The sequence below is a fragment of the Phocoena sinus genome, chromosome 9 (genome assembly GCF_008692025.1).
Source record: "Phocoena sinus isolate mPhoSin1 chromosome 9, mPhoSin1.pri, whole genome shotgun sequence".
In the NCBI taxonomy this organism is placed as follows: Eukaryota; Metazoa; Chordata; class Mammalia; order Artiodactyla; family Phocoenidae; genus Phocoena; species Phocoena sinus.
Window position 1 is genome coordinate 89,781,739 of NC_045771.1, and position 16,528 is coordinate 89,798,266.

Genomic DNA, 16,528 nt, shown 5'->3' on the forward strand with positions numbered 1-16,528 from the left:
CTATAACTATAATCCTCACAACAAACCAAATGGGTTAAGTGTCAACCAAATGAGTTAGCCAACATAATCAAAATATGTTAGCCAACATATTTTACTGACCTTACCCAAGATATGGGAAAACTAGCAGCGTGCTTACTCAACTTCTTCAAAGACCAGTAATTACCAAACAGTAAAATTCAATATTATGATACAGGCAGGAAAGTTAAAGTATTTCTAATTACTTTGTGTTTGATAGTTTACAATGAAAAAGACATTCATTTTAAAGATAATGAACACTTAACATAGCAAGATGCCAATAGATCCCATTCCCAACCTATCTCTGTAACAGAGAAAACCACCAGGGGACATTCAACACTTATGACTCAATTCCCATGTCTTTGGATGCCCAAAAGTTTAAGCAAGGAATCCAAACATGTTAGGTAGGAATATTACAGTACAATAAAGAATGAAAATTAACTTCATAGATTTGCACCAAACCATTCTTCTAACTATTCAGTAAGGGAAATGTCCTAGAAGTATTGCATAGTGACAGACTCACAGCATCTATTTTCTTAGATCATGTACAGTCCAGAAAATAGGCTTAAATTTTCAAGTTGCCAAATAATCATGCTCTTTCTTAATTATAATGTATTTTCAAAGAAAGGATTAAATTACCTTTCTGAAAAATGTTATTTAAATTATAATACATATTACAACAAATTACTTAGATATGCTATAGATTTTAGATACTAATGATGTGTTACCAGGAAAAAAAAAATTAAACATTAACTTTTCACAAGAATGTCTAAATAGCCATTATATTTATAGGGTCACAGACAGAAAAGAGTTATAATTACAGTTGACCCTAGTACAATGCTTGTGTTAGAGGCACCCACCCTCCTCTGCACAGTCAAAAATCCATGTATAACTTATGGTCAGCCCTCTGTAACCGTGGTTCCTCTGCATCTGTGATTTTGCCTCTGCGGAATCAACCAACTGCAGATTGTGTAGTACTGCAGTATCTACTACTGAAAAAACTCCACATGTACATGGACCCATGCAATTCAAACCTGTGTTGTCCAAGGTTTGAATACCTGTGTTGTGTACAGTCTAATCTTCTATTCAAATTCCATGGCAAGAAATTCTGAACTAAAAGCAAAACCAAAATACATAGGTCGAAACATGAAACCATTTTTTACCTCAAGAATGTAGTTCCATCCCTTTTCATTAAAGACATCGTCTTGGAAATGCTCTTTGTACACCTCTTTGGCTTCCTGGATCTTCTCTTTGGTCACTACTTTACCTAAAAAAAATAAACATCTCCTGTTTACATTTCTAAAGGCATGCTGTGAGTTGCTGAGTTGTTAGGATTAATGTCTCTAGCTACTTCGCCCATTCTGTGGATTAAAAAAACAAGAACTGAGGTTAAATGATTCACCCAGAGTCAACTGCAGAGTCAGAAAAGGAATTTGCACTTCTAACCACTCGCTCTAAGCATAAATGTTAATTTCTTATTTGAAAAGCAAATTTGCAATAGAAGAGATTATTACATGTATAGTATTTTAAAAAAATCACAGTAATAAATTAACTTGGGAGATTTAAAAAAAAAATCTCTATTAATTTATACAGTCTTCAGATTTGAGAGTAAGCTTTTGATAGTTGGCTTTCCAGGTGAATCTGCTCACTTTATTCATAAAGGGTGTCTTTGGGGCTGATAATCCAATAATTTTTACAATGCCTAAGTTTTTGCCCCCCAAATATACTTTTAGCTAACTTTATCTGTAAAATGAAGATAATAGTACAGTACCTACTTTTAGAGTGGTTGTGAGGACGAAATGAGTTAAGACATCTGAATTAAAGCACTTAGAATAATGCCGGCCTATAACACAATATATTTTAGCTGTAATTAATAACATTTTATAAAGTTTTTAAGCTGTAGAAAATTGAAGTGTGACGTTAGTCTTTGGTAACTTTCTCTAAATAAGATCGCTAGTAAACTCATTTAAAATATCTTGGGTAATCTTGTTGCAATGAAGTGCTTTGGATATCCAAGTAGGTTTTCAATAGTATAACATATCTGAACTATCTGATCTTAAAATTGCCAAGGTTATAGAAAAACGTCATTATCTGCATAAAACTCAAGTTATTCTGTATTCAATTCTGAGATTACTTTTATGTGAAAAGGTTAGAAATGAAATTTTCCAAAATGTATAAAAAACTTGGGCATTGTTTCCTCCCCCCCAAATACCATTACAAAATAAGACTAGAAATGGACTTTCAAATAAGAAAGCACAGAAATTATTTCAGGGATTTTTTTCTTCTTTAAAATGCATTTGAGGGACTTCTCTAGTGGTCCAGTGGTTAAGACTCTGCCTTCCAATGCAGGACGCAAGGGTTTGATCCCTGGTCTGGGAACTAAGATCCTACATGCCGTGGGGTGTGGCCAAAAACTTAAAAAAAAAATGCATTTGAGACTAAATCCACCGTTACAGGTAGTTTTGAAAAATAGGCCTTTAAGGTAAAACTGACTAGCAAAACATATTCTAATTATAATTGCTACCACAATTCAAAATGAGTTCCCAGGTCAGTAACAAATCCTTTATTTTGAATTAATGACTAAAGTCTATTAACAAACCAGATTAGCCTCAGAAAATTATTCACTTTTCTAAATTTATTCCCAATCTTACTAGTTTCAGAAAATCTTTGTCATATTTAGAACATCAAGCACATACGTCAAATTATAAAATTTAATGCTTTCAAATTAACAGATTTCTAAAAATTCCAAAACAACCCCTAAAATAGTTAGGGTAATTAAATAAATATCAAACTAGGATTTCCCTGGTGGCGCAGTGGTTAAGAACCCGCCTGCCAAGGCAGGGGACACGGGTTCAAGCCCTGGACCAGGAAGATCCCACATGCCGCGGAGCAACGAAGCCCGCGCGCCACAACTACTGAGCCCGTGCTCTAGAGCCCGTGAGCCACAACTACTGAAGCCCGTGTGCCTAGAGCCCGTGCTCCACAACAAGAGAAGTCACCGCAATGAGAAGCCCGTGCACCGCAACAAAGAGTAGCCCCCACTCGCCACGACTAGAGAAAGCCCGCGTGCAGCAATGAAGACCTGATGCAGCCAAAAATAAATTAAAAAAAAAAAAATCAAAATTAGACTATTCAAAAAGGTACTTAAAATAATACAACAATATAAGAGGAAAACTATGATGAGGTATATAAAAGCAGTGTTTTAAACATATTAGGAAAAACAATACCTTTTAAGTACTTATTAAGAATGTACTGCAACCCATAAAATACTGTTTCCTCATATTTCACCTTCCTTATTTTGGAGTTTTCTGTCTTCTTTTCACGGCATTCAAAGTAGGAATAAACTTTGCTTGTATTGGGTGGGTACTGTTTATAGTGAGTAACCTATATGAAAGAGAAAATACCTGAATTAGAAAATACCAGAAGAATAGAATGTAAATTATGATAAAAAGAGCTTGAAATTATTTAAAACCAGAGAAACTATACTTATTTGCTATTGATCAGCTTCTTCTCCTGGCTATAAGGAATAAAAAGTAAGTATCATGCTTATTAAGATACTTTTAATAGTTCAGTATCTTAAATTCAAAACCGCAGGAGAGTATTAAATTTTATAAACAAACGGACTGAACTGAAGGAAGTACAAGGCCTCTAAACTGGACACCTGGAAAAAAAATACCAAGAAAGATCTCATTTACTCTTGGGGAACAGCCTTCATTCGGGAAAGAAAAGCAGCTGCCTGGGGGACAAACACATGATATAAAAGAATGAACTGAAAGCAGAATTTGGTACTGTTACTATTTAAGTGTGGAACTCTTGACAAGTCAATAGTCAACGACTTCTCACGACTCTGCTTCATCTGTATAGTGAGGTACTGAAAATGACCCCTTCTAGTCTTCATAATGACACTGTGAAAACCTGGATGAAAGCAATAGCAGCAGCAGTGGAAAAAATATCCTGTTTTGTAATCTTTCTTTTTCTCAAATTACCTCTGAATTGCGAAATAAATGCCTATCCAATGCAACATCAAATCCCTATGAATTTAAAGATACGAAGAGGCATTATCACAACTTTCTTTTCCATGAATCTGGGTAAGAGCCACTGTTGAAAATTTTTCTATTTTTGTTTTAAGAGAAAAAAAAAGTGTTCATTATAATTTGAATTTTATTATATTTTAATACGGTTACAACATTTTACCAATAAAGAATAACTGGAAGAATAGTGTGTATTTTCCCATTTGAAAGAAGAGGAATAATAATGCCTTAAAGCTTAAGGATAGGGTGGTGAGTCAGGGTAATGGTGGAATAAATCTTTGCAGACCAAGTTTCATGGATGACCACTGTGAACATAAACCATTTTTTCTGTTTAGCTCTGATCTCAAGTTTAGGAAAACTAATGTGTTCCTTGTTTGGCTGCACAATCTCAATCCTAGTAAAACTTGGTCTTAACCTAAAGAAACTTTGTGGCTTTGCACAAAAATTCTAAAACGAATACAGAGAGAGAGGAAAAAAAGTCACAAGTTTTTAAAATATGTTTCCTTTCTAACAGAAGCAAGTTGCAACTCTATAAAAATAGCACCCTGATGCAGCTCATAGGTAATCTTGGAGGTGAATCTTTATGTTAACATGTGGTTTGATTGCCTAAGTCAGGTAAGAGAGCTGGAACTTTCTGTTTTGATCAGGTACACATATCTATATACTACAAGGTATACGGAGGCCTCATCAAAACCTACAAGTATATGTCAGTTTTTTAAAAGTCAGAACCCAGGGACTGATACCAGTGTAAGTTTAAGATTTAAGAAGTAGCTAAGTGAAATAGCTAATACAGAATCCAGAGCACTTAAGTCCACTAGCCGATTCACTAAAATGCAAAAACATGTATACATATGAACGATACCATAGTAATAAATGACTACTACTTTAACTACTTCAGAAACTGATTAGAAAAAGATATCACCACTTGAAAATGTACCCAAGATGTATATAAAAACGAAAATGTCCAGTTTACAATCTAAATAACTCCAATTCCCTTAGTGGGAATAAGCAGTGAGGTGGAAGAAAAGTCAACCACGATGAAGTAAAATTTGAATAAAGTCAGATTCATAGCTGTGTCTCAACAGTTACGTCTGACCTTCTTTACAGTTCAGATACTTAATGGTGCATCTTTATAAATTTACTTTTCCTGTATCAGATTTAAAAATATGAGAAGGCAAATGAATTATTTTCATCTTCTGAGTAGACCAAGCAGCCAAAAGCTGAATGGAAACTGTCCCTAAGCCATTTAACTCCATCTTGGTCTAAAAGTATATTGAAAATTTTCCATCATACAAATACAGTTCCTGTTCAGGACAATAATTAAATATGTTTATAATTTTAAAGCTTCAGTTGTATTCTTTAATTATGGTACTTAAAACCCTTGCATAAATATTCAGAATGCCTCTCTGAAAACAAACGTTATTAAAAAGACAAAACTGTCTAGGCTTAATTAGAAATGAAGTATGACTTCTAAAATCTTCTTTGGAGAAACTTAAGAAAACTGTTTCAGAATCTAGCTAAAGAATCTAAGTCGGGTAAGGCAAACTCTCCGTCAATTAACTATGAAACATAATTTACTATCAACCACCTACTCACACCCAGTATGTTTAAAGAGGAATAAAATAGTATTATTCAAATCTATTTATATTGGCATATACACATTGTTTTAATGGGAAAAAAATTTAAACAGAGCTTCTCAGTAAATATTTTCTAAGAATATAGCCAATAGATAATTTTAGTTTTGCTAGGTTTACTGTCCTCTTCATTTTACTTTCTGCTAAACTTATCACCCTGAGTCCCCTGGAACTTTCACCAGAAAATGAGATGATATAGCAGAAGTGCAAATCAATAAATTGTTATTTTATAAATAGCTCCTGCATTCACAAATATATAGTCTGTACCAACTGTGTATCAGGCCCTGCTTCAGATGCTGAGGATGGGGAAGTAAAACAGACCGACTAGTCCTTCCTCCCATAGGGCTAGTGAGGGCTGAGAGATCATAAACAAAATAATTTGAGCTAGATGGATGCTATGAAAAATTAAAAGAAAATGATGGACTAGAAGGGGCCTGGGAGACTAAAGAGGAGGCCAAGAAGACTTCTCTGAGATAGTAACATGTGAACAAGATTTAATGACGAGGAAATAGGAAATATCTTGACTTCAGGGACGGAATAGAATGAAGACCACTGTGGTTGGTGCTTAGAGAATGGGGAGGAGGCACATGGTAAGGTCAGAGAGAGAGAGATGCACAGACAACAAGATCACGTAAGGCTCACAGGCTACCAAGGAGCCTGAATTTTACCTGAAGTGCCGTGGGAAGCCATTAGCATGCTTTAAGCTGGAGTGAATATGATCTGATTCACATCTGACAAGGATCAGCTTGGCAGAGATGGAGAATGGATTATGGGGTGACCAGAGTGGACACAGAGCATTAGGAGGCTACTGCCAAAGACTAGGTTAGGTGAGAGACTGGCTCAGTATCTTTGGAGAAGTAGGCTGATAGATTAGGTTTGGAAATAAAGAGGGGAAGGAATTAAGGATGTCTCCTAGATTTTTGGCTTGAGCAACTGAGTGAATAATGGTGCCATTTACTGAGATGGGGAAAGCCATGGAAGGACTGGGTAGGGAAATCAAGAGCTTAGTTTTAAATATGTTAAGTAAACACTAACAAAAAGTTTCATAATATTCAAAATTAAAGTGACCTGCCAAAAGGGAGCCCTTAAATCATGTTGTTTTCAGCATTGCTTTGACGTACATCACTAGAGAAAATAGTTGTACAATAAATTTAAAATTACTTATAAGATGAAGAGAAAAAAACCCAAACATTACCCCCCAAAATGTTTCCTCAAGTGGCATAGCCTTCCTGCAACTAACAGAGCACTGCCAGTACTTAAATATATGTGTGGTAAAGAACAGAGGCACACAGGAAAATGTAGCTCTTCTAATAAAACTTAGTTTCGCAGTTAGTTATGTGGTTGATTTACTTCATGAAAAAATAAGCTTCTAAAAACTGCAATCCCAGATATCCCTGTATAACAGTTCAAGAGAGGTATGAGAAATATTTAAGTTGCATAGAATCTTTCTGTGACAGCGAAGTATAATTTTCTCCTGAGCTTCTCTAGATTTCCCATATGGGTGACGTGATATATTTCCAAGAGCTTTCCTCCCACAATGGGATCAGACGACCAAAGGCAACTACTACTAACCACCTTTTACAGTTAATCACTAAGAAATAATCACAAGCCAACATTTTAACAGCACCATGTGTACGGAAGAGCACGTGGAATCACAGACTCAAAGTCACAAACTAAGCTATGTTACCTATGTAATATCTAAGGGCACTCATAAGAGGCACTTACATTGGCTAAGACTCTCTGCCTCTTCAAAGGTGATGTGCCAGAAACAGCAAAAATCGTAACTGATTCTTTCTTCTTTTCAATATTATTCAAGATTTGTCAAGCCCTGGACTTCTGCTGCCCCAGAAAATAATTCATTGCTATTTGGCTTTTGAGGTAATAACTTCAAAATACAACTTAAGGATTTTTGGATTACATTATTTTGGTGAAGGTGATAAATTGTAAAACCAGCCATTGTCATTATGCTGCCTCTTCCCTTAAATCGGGCAGAGTTCCTGGCAACTTGTACCTTTTTTTGCCGCACCTTTAAGAGAGATTTCATAAACTGACAAAAAGGATACCAGTTTCTGGTATTTTTGTTTTGCAAGATACTCTACAATCATTACTGACCTAATCCAACCTTCCTAGGAGGTATGTTCATGATTTACATGCAGGAGTTTATTTCTGTTGCCTGGGTTTTTCCTATAATTTATAATATAAAACTTACTGGAAAAACTCTATCCTAAGAATGAACAGGTACTCTCTGACATACAAACTGCAGCAGGACCACGTGTCTCACAAGGCTTAGGCTGCTGCTGTGACCATACTTAAGTGCCTGTTCAGAAGCTGTGAAAGAGAAGCAACTATGAAAAATAGGAACAGCTCAGAGGAAGACATTGCGTAGCTAAAAGTCCAAGGCAGGACTAACTTGCCCATAAGATTCTCATCTATCCCCAAATCTTTTCCTCCAAAAAGCCCCAAATTAAGATTTGTTATTCCACTACTAATGAGGAAACAAGCTCTTTTTTAAAAAAAGCTAACTTGGGTGCTTAATCATCATACATGAATTATACAGCCTCTTATAACTTTTCTAAAATCAACTTTCACCCATCTTAGATTGTAAGGGACATCTTTCGTATTTTATAATATGTAGTAGGTCTCCAATATTTATTAAATTAATGCATGAAAATGTGCTGAGTTCTAGATAACCATTTTTAAATGACCTTTTGAGAAGCAACCCACACTGGACAGCACATTTCATAACTAACATGTGATGTGGTTTAAACTGTAAATTGCTTAGGGATTACTTTCTTGTGCTATACATTATTTTTTCCAACTAGGGCTCAATTGACAACATCATCCATTTTAATCTGCTAACAGGTAAAATGTTCGGAAATGTTAAAATGATTCTCTGCTGTAGTTTGTTACAAACATTATCTACATAGAAGGGGAAGGAAGAATAGAACAGAAATGAATCTTTTAATGATCCGGTTATTCAGAAACTGATCAATGGCTGTCCCAGAAATAACTGAAAAAAACGACCTGTCTCTTTCACAAAAAAACGTTCCAAATGCTTTTTAAGCACTGCAATGGCTAAGGCCAGCCCAAACGCACCTTTCTCTAGCGGGCTTAGCACAATGTAAATATAACACAGTAGATAATTTTACTTTAAACCATTTTGAAAACATAAATGGTTAACACTTAAGATTAAGTGTCCTTTTCATTTGTAACAAGAACCCAGGATAAAAATAGAAGAAACAACCACATTCACCTATTTCCTTAGTTCATCAATATGTATAATAAAGTATGAGATTACAGAAATGAGTATGTACCTTAAATGCCTCTCCTTTGGCCCAAATTGTCCTGATCCCTCTGGAAAGGATACAAGTGAAAACAAAATTCCCACATGTTGTCATGCGCTTGGACACTATCCCATCTACTTGCAAAACACCTTTCTCTAGTGCCTAGACAGCCAATTATCCTTGCTTCAGTTCTAGAAAAAATAAATCAGCAATATCCTGCTCTCTTCCACCAATACATCTAAAGCTGTTAGCTCCCTACTTTAACTGGCCAACAGTATGCAAGTACTGATAAGGATATGCATGTAACATTCTCACGTAATTTCCTAATAAAAGTGTAATTTCACTACTTCTAGACTCAAGATTACCATTTCTGTCTCCTCGTCATCCAAGAAGATTAAAAGCCGAAAATGCTAAAGAGGCTATAAGGACCACTAAAAGTGTAAGGAAAATGAAACTTAAAGGACTAAACTGTGAGTGTGCAATACACTACGTATTTTACTGTACTGCTGTAAACCACTGGTATAAAACATAGCATCCTGACTGAATCCTCTTGAGGGTTTTTTGTGGGGAAAGGGAGGGAAATGAAATATCTTACGAAGGTGATAATCTTCTTAAAAGGTTTTATATTCGAAATGGGATAAAATACACCAGTCTGACCTGAAAATGTACAGGAATAAACTTTATTAAATAGATGCAAATTCTGATAGTGTTGTTAAGTATGCCTCGCTAGCAGATTAGAAAACTTTAAGGTAACTACTCTTACCTTTCATCCCAGGAAATTGATGTTAAAGCAATTTACATTCCTTATATATAATGGCTAGAGGAACTACAAACGAAAGAAGCTTGCACACTGTTTTGTAATGTTTAAACCATTTTGAAAATATAAATGGTTAACACTTAAGTGTCCTTTTCATTTATAACAAGAACCCGGGATAAAAACAGAAGAAACAACCACATTTACCTATTTCCTTAGTTCATCATTATGTATAATAAAGTATGAGATTACAGAAATGAATATCTATTTATTTAAATTTATTTATTGTATTTATTTATTTTTGGCTGTGTTGGGCCTTCGTTGCGGTGCGCGGGCTTCTTATTGCGGTGGCTTCTCTTGCTGCAGAGCATGGGCTCCAGGCGCACGGGCTTCAGCCGCTATGGCTCGTGGGCTCTAGAGTGCAGACCCAGTAGTTGTGGCCCATGGGATTAGTTGCTCCGCTGCACGTGGGATCTTCCTGGACCAGGGCTCAAAACCCATGTCCCCTGCATTGGCAGGCGGATTCTTAACCACTGTGCCACCAGGGAAGCCCTGAATATATACTTTAAACGTCTGTTTTGTTTTTTTTAAAAGTTGGACCAATCAACCTCCGTTTACATTTCCCATTTTCAATAAAATAAGTTACTACATTAAAAAATCTGAAAATTATTTTAAAGATTTAGTTAAGGATAAAGTTCTAGAAAACTATGCATGAGACCATTCTAAAATCACTATTAAAAATACTCAAAACACTATAATTGAACTAAGAGACCACAAGAGGAGCACAAGTAAAAATACCCTTGATAGCGCTATGATATCCTTGCAATTGTGTAGATTTCCACTTTAAAATTCCATTTAAAAGACCACTTGTTAAAGAAACTTGGTTCTACTTTAAATAATAACCCACCTAAATTATCATAAGTAGAATCTTAAACCAGCTGGGAAGGAAAGTTCAACAGAGAACTTAAGTAAAATGGGATTCTCCAAAATGCTTTATTGGAATATTTAAGAAAAAACAAAAAGCAACAAAAACCACAACAAAACCCAAAATCTGAAAACATTATGCTTTAATCACTACATTCCAAACTACCATGCTGCTCAAGTAAAAACGAAAATTTATTCTGCGAAAGTGGAGCTTCCGGTCTGACATGTCATCTTCTAGGTGTCCTGGCTAACAAAGCTTGTTAGCAAAGTATAATCCAGTTTATTTCATATAATTTGGAAACTAGGGGAAAGGATATTTGCCGGATTTCTCTTTAATCACTCTTCCCTTTACTAATGTGTGTGAGTTTCAAATAAAATTAACGGGTCAGCTATACATGCAAGCGTCCAATAGCCATAGTAAGAGAATGTTGTGTCGCTTCTCTCTCAACAAGTTCTCCAAGGTTAACTACAGTTCCTTTAACACCTCGTGTTTCACTTTCCTTTTCACAGAAACCTCACAGTGGTCCTAACGGAATATGGGCAGATCGGCCTTTCCAAGAAGAGGTACGGAGCGTGAGTGATCACCAGGAGCAAGGGAGTATGAAACGGAGCCCAGTGGAATGGGACGGGGGATCCAGCCGGGCCACAGGCACAGGAACGTGGCTGGCTGCTCTGGCACCCCTACTAGAACTTCGCCCACCCGTTCCTCGGGAAGGGGCGTACCTGCCGGCTAAGGCGTGAGCGCGCTCGACTCAGCTCCGCGGGGGAAACCCCACTTCTCAAACCCGGCTCAGTCTTTCCACCGTGGAACCCCAGGGGCCGTTACCTAACTGACCCGCTCCTCGGGCGAACCCTCGCTCAGCCCGGCCCGGGGCAAAAAGGCCGTGCTCCTGCGGAAGGCGTGAGCTCGGTCGGTGACGCCCCAGCCACCCCGGCCGCCGGCCCGCTGAGCCGAGCTGAGCCGCCCCGAGCCCCGGGCAGCAGGCGCGCGGCACCAGCTCGGGCCCGCCTCAGCCCCTCGCCGCGCCCACCCCAACCACGAACCCCCAGGCCCCGCCTCCTGCCGTCTATCCCTCCATCCCTCCTCCATCCGCCTCCTCCCCACTGCGGCGCCAGCCTCACCTGCCCCTAGTCGCCGCCGCCGCCGCCGCCGCCGCCGCCGCCACCGCTACCGCGCCTTCCCTCGGGGCCGCCTCGCGCCACGACCCCAGCCCGGCCGACCCTGCCCCGCAGCCTCGCGCTGGTCCCCGACGCGCCCTCTCTTCCTCCGTCACCTGCCCCCGCCCCGAGCTTCTACCTTGTACGAGTCGGTGGCCAGGAGGATGTTGAACTCGGCTTCTGCCGCAGCATTCATCTCGGGCCGGAGTGTAGGGGCCGCGCGCCGCGGGCTGCCCGGTGCGGCTGCGAGGAAGGAGAAAAATGGGCTTCACCGCGCTCCGTTGCTTAAGTCACCGCTCTGTCGGAGAGGGAGGGTGAGAGGAGGGGAAAACGGAGCCGGGAGGAGGGACCAGAGGAGGGCAGGCCTGGGAGCCGTGACGCGGCAGGGGAGGCGGCGCGCGCGCTCGCAGTCTAGGGACTCCGGCGGCCTCTTCACCCCGACTCCCCGCCCCCGCCCCATCGCCCTGGCGGGGACGCGAGGGGCGGGGCGCGGCCGCGCGTGCGCAGCGCGCAGGGGGCGGGGCGGGTAGGACGTGAGGCACGCTCCCTCCTCGGAGACGCCCATCCCGGGAAGCCTGAGGCTGCGAGGCCGCCCCGGCCCTTGACCCGGGCGCCGGCTTGGCTTTCGTTTCCCTGCCCGGCGCAGTGGGGCGGGGCCGGGAGGGGGCGTTCCCAGCCTCGCCACCTCTGCGATTAGCCGGTTCGCCCGCCCCGCTGGCACCTTCCTATCCTACCCAGTCCTGGCCCGTTTTCTGAGTCCTCTTGAAGTCACGCCACCCGGCTAGGGGCCAAGGAGCCTCCCTCTGCCCGTCTCTCCGTCCCCCTCGCGCACGTACTCACCTTTGTCTCTGGCTCGGATTAAGGATCGAGCCTTTTGCCTCCATCCCTCGTGTCCCTCCTGGTCCTCCTAACCCTCGCTTTAAAATCTGAAGAGCGGCGGTGAGGAATAGGTCTGGGGGTCCCCTTTAATCTGAAGCATCGACTCCGCTTTCCTCCGGCTCTATGGCTGAGCTCTTGATCCTTTGAGGATGTTTAGACTAGACTTTCCCCGAGAAAATAGACTGCGCCCAAAGTCGGGGGTTGAATTCAATCCTCACAGATAATCAAAGGACAAGACCTAGTTGAATCTAATATTGCCGAGAAGTAAACGGCAACGAGCCAAGTCTTTGACAGGGTGTGAGACTGACTTTTGTCATCGTTGTAATCGCTCAATCTTGGGAAACGGGTTGGCAACCTGGAAATAAAAAAGCGAGTGAAACGACGTCGGATGACTTCAGCCAAATGCGGACCATCTATTTGCGCAGTTCTCATACGTGGTTGCCTTTTTGCGTAAAACTAAGATTCCCTTTGTCCCCATGATCAATAGCTGCTTTTTTTTTTTTTTTTTTTTTAAGATGTAGGTTTTACAAGATACAAGTAGCTGGGAAAAAGCGATTTAATGAAAACCAGTACGGGAACTTTACAGATTGTCATTCAAATTAGTGAAAGTCTCATTTTATGGGGGTGGGGGGGTCGGGGTGGAGGCTGTGAATTGAGAGTTTCATTGCCCGAAAACGGACACCGCTTCAATTAAAAGCAACTTCAGTCCAGACAATGTCACAGAGTCAGTACAGATTCCTGACAAATGCCTCCATCTACAGGTAGATGCAGTACAAGCAAAGATCACAGAAGTAGTGAGATATCCCTAGGCACTCACCAAGGTAGTGAGATATCCCTAGACACTCACCAAGGTAGTGAAAAATGCTAATGCATTTAGAATTATTTTCAACAACAAGGTTTAAGACAAAAGAGGCTTTTTTGGTTGACCTTACGTGTGTTTACTAGGGGAAATTACTTTTAAAACTATTTAAATAATTAAAATATAAAAAATTTTATTAGGGGAGATTCTGTTATATTAGTTTAAGCAGTGCCATTCAAAGAAAAATAATCCTTTTTGCTCCTCTTAATTTGGAGCTTTTTTTCCTTCATTCATTTAAAATTTCTATAACCTACTTTACTTAAATGATAAATGCTTTTCGCTTAGCTTCCTGGAATCCATGTATGTATATAACTGACTATTGTTCTATGCACCTTATGCAGGAAAAAAAAAAGAATTCTGATTACAAAGAGGGCTTTGTTTATGGTAGCATTTTTTTAAAAAAGCAAAATAAAATTTGAACTGCATTCTTTGAGCTGAAGTTACAATTTTAAAGTGAAAAGCCTTAATATCAGTGCAAGTAAAAATGTTAATATTACACTGGCATTGCTTGTTAAACGCAGAAACTCATAAAGCCTGCACCCATATTAGCAACTTAAACCCTCACAGCAGTCTCCAGAGAGGAAAATGAAGTCATGTTACCAATAGAAAATGACCATTTGTCTAAGGTAGAATTAGACACACTCTATATGTAACTACACGGTTAAGCAGGAACAATTTTGAGTTAGTCAGGATTTACAACTATGAAATTATCACCAAATACAAAGTCAAGGTTTCATTTTGAAATGGCCTCCCCTGAAGGACAATTTAACAGCTAGCATTTAGTATGTTTATCTAGTAGCATATAAAAGATCTGAGAAACTGTTTCTCATAGGTCCCCGCAACATGACAAATAATGACGAAAACAAAGACTCAAATGGGCCCCCTCACTTTGTTCAAAGTCCTGGATTAATCTGCCACTCCTACCAAACAACCCGTCAAGCTTGGTGAATTGGGCATCCAGCTCTTTGTCTATCTTCCTCAGAGAGCTACGAAAGGCCTGTGACTCATACATTTGATCAAAGTGGGTTTTCCTGCACCATCCTGTTTCCACACACCCTTCCAGACAGCCTTTGGTACACTTTTGTATTTCAAAGTTGCCTCGGATATTCTAATCAAACCTTAGTTCACCTCAGTAATAACGCTGGAGAAGTAGGTGTGGGACTCACCCACCCGGAACACCTGACAATGGTCCTATCCATTACCCTACATAACTTTCTCTAGCCTAACCAAGGAGCAAAAGCTGTCACGAAGACAAATGTAAAAGAGGAATTTTAAAATTAAACTTAAAGCTTTTTCTTATTCAAACTTCCATGGCCCTTTGGGGACACCCCAGAGTTCTAATTTTGTAAGGAAAAGGTCTCATCTACAGAAAGACATGGGTCTTTGTGAATCTGATTATCAGCGCTGCCCACCCCTGACTCAGTTTGCTGGGTCCTCTATAATCACATAGAGACGCACAGAAAACTGCTGAGTCTTAGTCTAAAAGTATAGAAATGATAGAGTAAATGTGACCCACATACAGGAAGAATTAGCACACATACATGGATTGTTCATAGACCTTCCATTACAAAATGTTCTGGTACACTTTCTATAGTCTTGTGGTCTGACTGTGCTACACTCTTCTAACCAACTATTTTCCTGGGCAAAGTAAGGAAAATGTGTACGTGTTATGATGCTATGAGTGGGGATTTGGATGTCATAATTACTTATAAATTTTGCTGATGGCCACTTTTAGACTCAATGGCCACAATCAATGACTGAGAGAATGAGACTGTTAGGACTGTAAAAGACTGTCAAGATATTTTCATGCAGCGTTTTCCTGAGAGTTTTTATCACTGATGGTAGTATGTGGTACATATCAGTGGTACACAGATATGCGTTTTTATTTCAATTATTATGTATTTACTTTATTTTATTTTTTTGCGGCCTCTCACTGCTGTGGCCTCTCCCGTTGTGGAGCACAGGCTCCGGACGCTCAGGCTCAGCGGCCATGGCTCACGGGCCTAGCTGCTCCGTGGCATGTGGGATCTTCCCAGACCAGGGTACGAACCTGTGTCCCCTGCATTGGCAGGCGGACTCTCAACCACTGCGCCACCAGGGAAGCACTATGTATTTATTTTTAATGAGTTTTAGAAAAATATAACTAGCACACAAAACTCAATTTTCTTCTTGGGAATCATTACTTAGGATGAAGCCAAAGTTGATGGGCACTTGGACTGGTGAACTTTGTTATTTTCCTTGCCTTTCCTAACCTGTCAGCTGCTTTCATATCTTCAACAGAAGACTGGTTTCCTTGAAGAAGCTAAACAGGAAAGGCTACATACTGTATGATCTCATGTATATAAAATTCTAGAAAGGCAAAACTAGTGTGAAAGAAAGTGACTGTCAGAGGCTGAGGCTAAGGGAAGCTGACTGAATGCAAAGGGGCATGAGGAAACTTTTGGGGGTAAAGGAAATTATATGTGTGATAGTGATTACACAACTGTTCACATATGTCAGAATTAATTGAAGTCTATGCTTAAAATTGGTGAATTGTGTATATATTATATCTCAAGAAAACTAAAGACTGGTTTTCTTGAAATCATTTAAAATATTTTCCCCCTCTTTTCCCATTCTGTTTTCTTATGTTTCCATTTCCATGTTCCCATATTACTTTACACGATTTGGAAATGAGCACCATTTTGCTCTCCTTAGAGAAAGGATAGTTGTTAGAACAAAAAAATCTTACAATTTGTATGGAAACACAAAAGACCCCAAATAGCCAAAGCAATCTTCAGAAAGAAAAACAGAGCTGGAGGAATCAGGCTCCCTGACTTCAGACTATACTACTGATACAAAGCTATAGTAATCAAAACAGTATGGTACTGGCACAAAAACAGAAATATAGATCAATGGAAGAAGAAAGAAAGTCCAGAGATAAACCCATGCACCTGTGGTCAACAAATCTATGATGAAGGAGGCAAGAATATACAATGGAGAAAAGACAGTCT

The 16,528-nt window shown here is 39.7% G+C and overlaps 1 protein-coding gene across 2 annotated transcripts in view; it reads right to left on the bottom strand.

The window, feature by feature from the left end:
• The window catches only part of NAMPT (nicotinamide phosphoribosyltransferase), a 44,064-nt gene extending 31,757 nt beyond the window's left edge, over nt 1–12,307 (bottom strand). For both annotated transcript variants that reach the window (XR_004351397.1, XM_032642788.1), the window contains exons 1-3: nt 11,940–12,307; nt 3,243–3,399; nt 1,179–1,282 (exon numbers count right to left, since the gene is read on the bottom strand). Coding sequence is in view for 1 of the 2 variants with exons in the window: in XM_032642788.1 (XP_032498679.1) it covers nt 1,179–1,282; nt 3,243–3,399; nt 11,940–11,996 (318 nt within the window). In the remaining variant the exon portion in view is untranslated. The remainder of the gene's footprint in view (nt 1–1,178; nt 1,283–3,242; nt 3,400–11,939) is intronic.
• Nucleotides 12,308–16,528: the final 4,221 nt, after the last annotated feature.